Source organism: Mercenaria mercenaria, chromosome 1, assembly GCF_021730395.1.
Source record: "Mercenaria mercenaria strain notata chromosome 1, MADL_Memer_1, whole genome shotgun sequence".
Lineage (NCBI taxonomy): Eukaryota > Metazoa > Mollusca > Bivalvia > Venerida > Veneridae > Mercenaria > Mercenaria mercenaria.
In genome coordinates, this window is record NC_069361.1 from 80,173,191 (window position 1) to 80,183,992 (window position 10,802).

At 34.5% G+C, this 10,802-nt stretch overlaps 1 protein-coding gene across 1 annotated transcript; it reads left to right on the plus strand.

Moving 5' to 3' along the window:
• The first annotated feature begins 760 nt into the window (after positions 1 to 760).
• Positions 761 to 9,358, plus strand: LOC123532646 (sarcoplasmic reticulum histidine-rich calcium-binding protein-like). The gene is made up of 5 exons (XM_045314163.2): positions 761 to 958; positions 2,968 to 3,039; positions 3,326 to 3,380; positions 4,773 to 4,809; positions 6,058 to 9,358. Exons 1-5 carry the CDS (start codon positions 800 to 802, stop codon positions 6,143 to 6,145), a joined length of 411 nt encoding a protein of 136 aa, XP_045170098.1. The 5' UTR covers positions 761 to 799; the 3' UTR covers positions 6,146 to 9,358.
• Positions 9,359 to 10,802: the final 1,444 nt, after the last annotated feature.

Below are 10,802 nucleotides of genomic sequence, written 5' to 3' on the forward strand. Positions count from 1 at the left end.
TCCCTGTAATGTTATGACTTGTCATGCGCAAGACCCAGACCCATAGCTCCAAGGTCAAGGTCACAATTAGAAGTCAAATGTTAATATGGTCTGTTTCTTGTCTCGTTAATAACTCTATCATCTACTTGGCACAAATGTTCCCCATAATGAGTTAATTTATTATTCGCAGACAACTGTAGCATTCTTGGGCACGCTTTGGGGGCATATGTCACTAATAGTGACATGTACAACTCTTGTTTAACTTTTTCTCGCACTGACACGCAGCTGCTAGATAGAAAGATAGATAGATAGATAGATATTTGGATTCAATATGGTACAAACTTTAAAATCAAAGAAAGTAACGAATTATTTTCTTATAAAATTAGTTTTACTTAATGTCTTAAACTTCTAGCTATTTATATCAGATATCGATTAAATATTCTTATTATCCTGAAAATAAGTTTGGCTAAAATAGTATCAAGTTGCGCCTTTATTATATTTGTACATTTGTAAAGGTGATTGTTTAGGCTATATTGACTCTGTAATAGCATACAAATCACAGTAGAAATCTAGATAAAAAGGCCCTGTTCGCTCCATGTTTTTTTTTTAATAGCCACATTACATTTTCAGTCTCGACCAACACAACCTAGTCTACAGCAAAACAGCATACAGTACTGATAAACTGTTAGGACATAAAGTTCTGATGAATCAAATACCTTTTCCAAACGTACGCACTATCAAAGCAATTGTACGGTACCAGACGGGATATATTGTATTGAGTTGTCTTTCTTGATTACTCTTCACAGTCGCCGGTATCAACATGAAGGTTTCGGTCTGCATTTTCTTGGCTACTTTGTCATTTTCTTTGGCCAGCAAAGATGCCAACACACAAGAGATGGAACAAGAAAAAGTGGAGGTTGATTCGGAAAAGTTAGAATATGCCAAAGGTTCCTTATGCGGCTACTGTGATTACTGCAAGGTACTTTACAGGAATGTTCATTTTCGGGGGGCATTTCAACAGTATCATGTTTAAAAGAATTGTTCCGGAATTGTGACTTTACAATTACACTGATTATTTCCTACGGTGGATTGTTAATTTATTATTTGTTACTATATATATCCATTAAACTGGTTTGATTTGCTGTACAGTCCAGTTGGAAAATTAGTTTTAAGTTTTGAAAGGCAATGTGAAGTTTGAAATTGCCCCTCAATGTGTGTCAAGCTGTGATTGGTTCATCCTAAAAATTGCATGCTTGGCCCTAGAATTTAATGTAAATATGACTCCACTCTTTTTCAAGTTGTATTAAATTAATTTGAATTAGAAAGAATGTGAAAAGCTCCAGAAATATTTTGTCAAGTGCCGTGTAGTTGAAAATGAAAATCCACTGACCATCCATGTTCCAGATACAGGCCTGTAGTAGTTTAGAAATAACATTTTCATGAAGAAAAAAATGTAAAATTTAAAAAAAAATTGAAATTGTGATTTTTAGCTTGACTTTTCTAAGAAAAAGTAGAGCTATTTCACTCGCCCCAGTGTAGGCGTCACTGTTGGTTAAAGTTTTTGATAAAGTCAAATATCTCTATAACAATCAAAGCTATTGGCTTAAATTGAAACTTAATACAGTTCTTTACTGTCAAAGTCTACACCAGGAGAAACAATCCCAGGTTTTTTTTACCAAGAGTGGAATGGGCCCAGCTAGGCCTGTGATTTGGGGAAATATTTTTTGCTATTTGCTCAGTACTTGGGCAAAGGGGAATAAAGAACTTGATGTGAAGTCAATTTTGGGGGAAAATTGCATGATTTAAAAGAAATTTTCTGAGTGGAAGCGGTCTATTAACGGCCCCAATTATAGAAGGAAAAAAAACCTGAATTATCCCCATAACTCTTTTTGAATTTTGACAGAGTTATGCCCCTTTTTAACTTAGAATTTTTTGGTTAAAGTTTTTGATGAAGTCAAATAGCTCTGTTACTATCAAAGCTTTTGACTTTAAACCTAAGTCTACACCACTGGTACCAACACCACTGGTACCAGTATTGGCCCCAGTGGCACCTCTTTGACTCCAACTTTTGCCAAATGTTGAAAGTGTTGGCGACAGCTAAAACATACCCAGAGCAATCCCTGCACCAAGAGAAACAATGCCCATAACTCTGATTTGAATTTTGACAGAGTTATGCCCCTTTTACTGGCAAAGCTCTAATACAGAGTCAAGCACTGAGAAAAGTCGAGCATGCTGTGTTATGGACAGCTCTTGTTACAACTGAACCTGTTATGACTGGATACTGGGCTTTTCATCCTTCAAAAACAGAGGTTGATATATTCAGCCACTTAATTCCCAAGTGGAAAAAAAGGTTATTTTCCCAAATGTGGCACAAGAAACTTTCGAAGATTTAAAAAAAACACTTTTTTTTTTTAATCTTAATTTGGTAATTATATTTCACGCTCATTTTTGATTTTGGAAAGCACAAAATTTCTTCCTCTGTTACAGACATCTTTTGCAGAAGAAAAGAAATGTTTTTTAATAAAATAAGCGATTAGTGTGAATGAATTTCCAAGTTTGAATGGACAGGTCCAGATGAAAAGCTCTGGGATATCCTGGTTACTTTATTCATTTTTAAAGGGGGTCAAAACTAATGTATATGCAGTATTTCTTATTTTATTAGTAACAAATGATCTGTGTATCTAAACATGCTAAATAAAACCAGAATGAGTGTAACAAGTGCTAGTGATGCTTCTTATAGCACAGAAAAATCTCCACATTGACAGCTTTATTACTTTATAATGCATACATTATGATAGGTATACACAGGAGAAAATGTTTTTAGGAAGAAATTATTTGTGCCGATAGATGTGATATGTTTTCAATTCAAGACAGTGTATAACCTAATCCACATCACTGTGTCTGACACAAATATTAATTCACAGTCTGGGTCCTTACATTTTGTGTTTAATTTTCTACGTGACATTTTTTTCTTGAATTTTATTTCAGTTTTGCAAGCTGTGTGAAGAAGACTGTCCATGTGAGAAAAGTCCAACAAAACCAAACTGTCACATGTGCAAGGTATAATCAAGATATTAATATTCATATTCATTGATGTGGTAAGATTTCCAGGCAGGCAGCTGTATGAATACTTGTTATAGTTTCTTCACATCCAGCTCTTATTGTGTTTTTTTGTAACTTTTTTGCTTGTTCTTGAGAAAAAAAAAATAATTATCTCTTTTTGTTTAAACTTTGAATAGAGTTTAAGTCCTGATGCCTTCTTTACTTGATAGTAGAAGAGAGTGGATTGGATTTACATGGTACATGTAATTTATATGCTTTGATATTTTATATATATTTTTTTCAGTACTGCAAGTTTTGCTACCTTTGTTCAGGTGTCTGCAATACAATATGTCAACCAGGTATGTTCTTAAGTCTTACCACAATATGTCAGTCAGGTATGTTCTTAAGTCTTAACACAATATGTCAGCCAGGTATGTCTTAAGTCTTAACACAATATGTCAGCCAGGTATGTTCTTAAGTCTTTATAAATACAATATGTCAGCCAGCTATTTTCCAACGTCTTAACACAGTATGTCAACCAGGTATGTTCTTAAAGGCGTATGCTAGAATTCCCTGTATATGAGATGGGCGAAAATTTTCCCAATAACAGAATTTCTTTAAACTTTGGATATTGAAGGACCATCATCTCAGAAACAAAAATATGCAATAAAAATCATAGGTCACCGGTATCGAAAAAGAGTTATCTGCCCTTGAAAACGCCATTTTTGGGGGAAATGCGGTTTTCAAGGGCAGATAACTCTTTTTCGATACTGGTGACCTATGATTTTTATTGCATTTTTTTGTTTCTTAGATGATTGTACTTCAATATCCAAAGTTTGAAGAAATTCTGTTATTGGGAAAATTTTCGCACCAAATTCTAGCATATGTCCTTAAGTCTTCAAACAAGTAAAAGTGTTACTTTTTGCAATTTGTGTAAATACAATGTAAGTGTGAGTATGTTTATTTGAGTATCTTGATGGGTTAATTACTCTTTGTTACATTCTGACAAGTTGCTTTTTAGCTCGACTATTCGAAGAGTAGGGGAGCTATCCTACTAGCCCCGGTGTCGGCGTGAGCGTGAGCGTCACACAAATGTTAAAGTTTGTGTACCACCCCAAATATTTTCAAAGTCCATTGAGATATTGCTTTGATATTTTGCATACTTGTTTACCATCATGACCCCAGTCTGTAAAAAAGGAGGAGACAACTCTGTCAAGCATTTTGACTGAATTATGGCCCCTTTTCGACTTAGAATATGCTTTTTGTAATGTTATAGTTTTACTCATAGCTTATATTATACTATCAAGCAATGAGAGTAGTCGAGCGCGCTGTCCACTGACAGCTCTTGTTTGTTGTATTTGGTTAATTAAAGTGAAATTATACTGTTAAACTATTTATGAACCGTGTCTTTGATCTGAATGTCATTTTAACTGTAGGCCTGCTGTCTGCAAGTGGTTCTCCCTCTGCGACCAGTGCAGACCAAGATCATGGTCTGCACTGTTTGGTATTCAGTACGCAAATTTTCATTGAACACCCTTTCGAATAATAAATGGTACTGCCCAAATTGAATGATGGACCAGTCTGTTTTAGAAATTAACAGGCTAAAGGTTAAACTAGAACTAGTTTAATATGAAGTTTTCAACACAAGTCATATAGCCATTACCAGCTGCTATGCTTGACACATGATGCAAAACCAAACAATTATATTCTATAGAATGTTCCAACATGAAATTCTTTTTTTATTTATTCAGGTGGCATAATAGATAAAGTGTCAGCAGCATTTGTAAAGTAAGTATCAGAGTTTCTTTTAAATATAATGTATAAGTGTCCATCCATATACAGTGCCTTTTACTCTTTATGATCTTAAATAATTCTGTAATTTACTGTATTGATTAAGTTTTCTCAGAAACTTTGTTACAGTCAAAGGATTTCATTATAGTTTTCAATTGCCTAGGAACAAAAGAATGCCTGTAAGTCATGTTTGGCTGCATGGTAAATAGGGGCCTCTGTTGAAACCCCAGAAAGTTATGATATATTAAATAGTTACAATTCAAACTGAAGGTGAAAACATTTTTACACATGGCCAAAGTAACAAGACACCAGAACCTTTTTATACCCTAGGGTTTAGTTTGGGGCATATAGCGATGCTGCTGTCCGTATGTACATACTTCCCAAAACCTTGTGTGTCCAACTCCTCCCATGCTATTAGCCTCATTTGCTTCAGACTTTCACAGATAAACAGGCTTGATGTGCTGATGACCATAAAGGAAGGAACTTTTGCTGTGACTAATTTTTTCCACAGTTATGGCCCTTTAATAGTTCTTGTGTGTCCAACTCCTCAAACACTGTTGAAAGGATATGCTTGAAAGTTTTACAGATGAAGGCTCTTGACTTGAAGATGACCATAAATAATTGACTTGTCTGTGCTATTTTTTTTCTAGAATTATGACCCTTTCTTTATTTCACAAAATAGGCTATTGTATAGAAATTTGGAGTGCTATTTTTGAAGGAATGGATTCAAAGTTTGTCAGATGCTCAATCGTATCTGAATATGACCATAAATGTGGGGGCATCTCTGGCCTATGGACACAATTCTAGTTAACTATATAACAATATAAAACAAAATCAAAACAAACTCAATTTTAAATTCTACAGCTCAATGATTTGATACTATTTATCACACTACATTCTCCAGCATATGCCCACCCAAACATAACCTTCTCAAGAATAACACTCTGTACAGAAATTGCTCTTTATCAAACTTTTCATCTTTGTCATCTGCTTTAAACTCTTTATATTGAATTCTTTTGGCACCGTTTACTGGGTAATCACTTTCCAATCACCACTGAGGGTTTAAACTCCTTTCAGGATGTGGAATTCCACCTAAATGCCTGAAATAATGCATGAGATGCACCTTGGGCAGTCCTCCACTTTAAAAAGCTGGAAAATCACTGTATGAACAAGTTGGTTCGTATGACTTAATTGAAACTCAGAGACATAATTATTACCTCATCAAGATCTTATTTTTTTGCACAGTGCCTTACCAAGCTACAACAAGGAGGAGGTAGATGGTGATATAGAAGGTGTGAAGTCATGGATAAATCAGAAGAAAGATGAATTGTAAACCTCACAGGGTCCAAGGGAGATCTACACTTAAACATCAAATACTCTCTTAGCTGATTGTTCTTTGTTTTCAAACATGAAGGTTTAAAAGGAAAATAAGAGTTTTGAAAAGTAGAATAATGATGGACTGCAGAAGTTAAAAAAAAAATAGAATAACTCCAGATAGTTTGTGTAGAAATTTCAGAATGTTAACAGTTTATAATTTGACTGTACTCAAGGAGCACAAGCTTCATATTTTTAAATTGACCCGTTTTATTTTTGTTGTTTTTAAACGAAAGTTTTGTTTTCATCAAGCAGATGCTTTATTTTTGTTAGAAAAGAAAAGTTTTACAAGATAATTTTCAGGCATGAGTCTGATCAAATTTTTTACTTTTTTTACGATGTTTATAATAAAACTGCAAAGAAAGATTTTTTTGCACTTATCTTTTTTTATTTGTTTAGGGGAAATACTCATTGCTGACAAAAAGAAACAAAATAGTTTCGAACACACACTTGGTACTTTACTGTTTTAGCAAATTTAAAAAGCAGTGTCCTGGTTCATCAATGTTTTACGGGAAGAATTTTACTTTTACTTAGATTTTAGATACATATAGATACTTGGTACATAGGTACTGGTTCAACTGTTATTTCCCTGAGTATCAAAAGAAATTTTGAAAGAAATATTTAATTTGAAAAAGAGTCTTCTGACTGTCCACCAATTTTATTTTGCTTACAATGTTTGATGAAAAAGAGTTGCGGTCGGCTATACAAGTGCTCATACACTGTGTCTTAATATGACCAAGTCACAGATTAATGACTTTTACAGTTGTTAAAAATGTATTGTACCATTGCACATTACCATATCGGATACAAGTATTATGTTGAAAATATAAATCCACCTGCATTTTTTAGCTCACCTGAACTCTGTTCATGGTGAGCTATTACTATAGGTAAATGGTCAGGCCTTTGTTCTCTGTCTTCAAGGTTTTAACTTAAAAATCCTCTTCTCCAAAACAGCTGTGGTCAAAATTACACTGAACTTGATCTGTAGCACTTTTGCATAGTACTCCCTCAAATCCGTTTTAATGGAGGCGCTTGGCCTTTTAAAGGGGCTGCTAGAACTAAAATACAAGTACCTATCAACAACAACTTCTCATGAACCACAATGTTGATCTTCATCTTGGTCTGTATTATCATTAAATATTTTTTCCATTTTTTTTCAAATGGGGACACTTGGCCCTTTCTATGGGCTACTACAGCTAAAAATAGGAAAAACCTTAAAACACTTCTTCTCCTGGTCCGCTTGATGGATCTTCTTCAGACTTGGTCTGTAGCATCATTAAAAGGTCTTCTCCCAACTTTTTCAAATGGAGGCACTTGGCTCATTTTAGGGGCTGATAGAGGTAAAAATAGAAATACCTTTAAACAACATCATCTCATGAACTGCTTGATGAATCTGAATCAAAGTTGGTCTGTAGCATCATTGTGAGGTCCTCTCTAAAGTTTATACAAATGAGGACACTTTGGCCCCTTTTTGGGACCACTAGAGCTGAAAATAGAAATGCCTTTTAAACAATCTGTCATGAAGCGATTTATGGATCTCAACCAAGCTTTTTCTGTAGCATTCTAGTAAAGTGCTTTCTTAAATTACTTCAGATGGAGGCACTTGGTCCCTTTTAGGGGTCATTTGAGCTAGAATTAGAAATAAATTTTGATGACTTTTTCCCTTAAACAGTTTGATTGATCTTCATTATACAGGGTTTGTAGTGTCCGCGTAAGGTCTGTTCTCAAATTTATTCAAATAGGGGCACTTGTCATGTTATGTTCCTTTTTATAGTAAACACATTTGTTACCATTCATGATATCTGTGTGTCATAAATATATTCACGGTTCAGGTGAGCAACTGAGGGCCACTATGGTTCACTTGTTCTATTTTCTTATTTTTCAAATTGTATGTTTATACATGTTCAGGGATATTTTACTTACTTTTGAGTTCATTAAGTGATACAGAATGCTTTGCCATATTTAAAAAGTTAACATTTTAGTTTGGAAACTTCTTTATTTTTTGTTAGATGTGACGAGTGTAATGCAGAAATATTTTGTGCTTGGCTGTTTACAAATAATTGTTGCTTTTTCCAGCTGGTCAAGTTCAAATTATCTCTGAAATATTTGTTCTTTTTCCACTTTTTATCGTATTGTTTCTGTAGGCTTAGACTCAAAGTGGGTGTGCAGTGCTTGTTCCTAGTAGATAAGTATAGGTTTTATAGACATTCATATTCAGAGTCAGATGAAAAGACATAACCTTTTTTTTCACTTTTTTAGGCATATTCATTATCACCATTTCATATGCTCTTGTTGTCACTGAGTAATAGTTATTGTATTAAGTGTTTCTTTGTTCTTGAATTTTTGTTTCGGTTTGAACAAATGTCATTTGTGAAATATGATTACCAAGTTATTTTTTCTGCTGTTCTTTAAGTAGGATTAGATGAATTAGAAGAAACTTAGTATTCTTTTTTTTTTTGAAGTGCCATAAAAATGAGTGCTGTGTAATCATAGTAAATTTTGTAAAAGAATGTGCCTAAAGACTTATGCTAGGCAAAAAAGCGAATTTGAAGATTTTTTTTTCATTTCCCGAATGAACCAACAGGCGTTGATTTTATAACTACTACCAAAGGGGTTAAGTTATCATATATACAATGTAGAACAAAATGAGAAAGAAAGAATTGTTGGTAAGTAATCTCACACCGCTATTAAGTTTGAGAGAGTGAGTTTTGTTTTTAAGTGTTGTTAGAGAATTTGTTGACTACAGTTAGATGATTTTTACATTCCATTATACTTGGTTTGCTGTTATGTCATTATGTTAGGGAGGCTGAAAAGTTGTTGAGTGTTTACATTTCTTTGTATAAATAGTTTCTTTTAAATGTATAGAAACGTCTAGGTGTGACTGTAATAATATTTTGCAGCCATTTACTCTGATAAGCTACATTAAAAACCAAGGGATGTCAAAGTAGCGTATGAGAATAAATATAAATATATCACGCAAAATTGTCATTCTGGAGGCAGTACATTAAAACACTTTATATAGTTTAAATGTAGGTTGTGTATTAACAAGCATTGTCATTGTATTTGACAGTTTTGTATTGTACATCTGAAAACTTAACTTATTTTATGTAGTTAGATATTGATCAAAATGTGATGTAAATCCAGAATATAACTCTGTTGTTTCTTTTCTAAATTTGTTCTTGTTTTATTTTTGCAGTAAGTTTAATAGATGAAAAACCTTCCATGTTGTTCATTCCCTCTAGTTTGGTTTAGACAGAAAAGAAAATCAAGTTTATATGGATCAAATGGCCCCTTGTAATGAAAGAAATGAAAAATAATTCAGCAAGTCTGTTTTGATTGCCAACAATTTTAACAAAATAAATTTAAATGAAATGGATGAAACGCATGTGCCCCTGCCTCCTTCCTGCATGGTAGCCTGTCAAAGGTAACATGTAAATTTTCAGATTTCTCGGTGTTCCCTAAGCTGGGCCGTTTACCTCATTATCCGAAAAACAGTAGAACCCTTTACTGAATAGTGACAATTGTGCCATAGAGTGTGATGGTCAGATGGCCTTAGACCAAGGCGTTCTGAAAATGTATATTCTGACCCTGTGTAACACTGACTATTGAACTCCTGACCCCTAAAATAATTTGGGTAAACTGTTGAACATAGACATACATATATGTACTAGAATTGTGATGGGTTTAGACCTAAGCATTCTCTAGCTATTAATACGAAATCATTTTAGCCTTTAGCTTTAACCTACTGACCCCTTTGACCACAGGGTTTATCTGCCTATTGACTACAGACAATCATCCTACGGAGTTTTACAGTCGTAAGTTACCGACAAAACTATTTGTCTCGAGGTTGAACTTGGTCTATGAAACTGTATGGGCGAACTACGCATAATATACCAGAAACCATTTTAAGTTCAAGGTCACTGTGACCTTTGACCTACTATAATTCTCAAAATAGCAAACATGTGATCATCGTGTGAAATCTCAGTCTCTGTCACCGACTAGCCCAAACAGTAGCGGTCATCTTGTGACCACATGAGGTAAGCCTATAATTTGATCATCGTAGGTTCCAACGTTCTCCAATTAATGATGGGAAACTTTTTCAGGCTCAGGTCAATGTGACCTTGACCTGCTGACCATGAAAGAAGTAGGGTTTATCCACCGTCCTATTTAATTTAGTGTTTGCGAAAACGTTCTCAAGCTATTGAAGGGAAACGAGGTTGTTTTTACGGGGTACATGGGCAAAGCAGTATACACACCCTCGTCCAAAAGAAGAAAATGACATGTTGCTATTGTTAAAAGCCTTTTTTCTGTGCTCCCTCCCCTCTCACATCTGTTATAATTAACTATTGCTTACTTTTTGGTCCACCAACCATTAACTGAAATACTGTTGGTTTCTGATATCGATAGTTGGAGAACAATTTATCTTAAGACCATCAAACGTCGTAGAATGATGCTTGTGGTCGAAGATTGTCCCTGATGGTTTGGGGTCAGTAGCTGAAAGGTCAAGATGGAAACGTTCTGTTCAGTTACAGGAATATGCGTTTCTCTACGGCTGTCAAACGCCTTAAGATGATAACCTGTTGTCTGTTTATTACCCTTGCTGAGAAGAGGTGCTC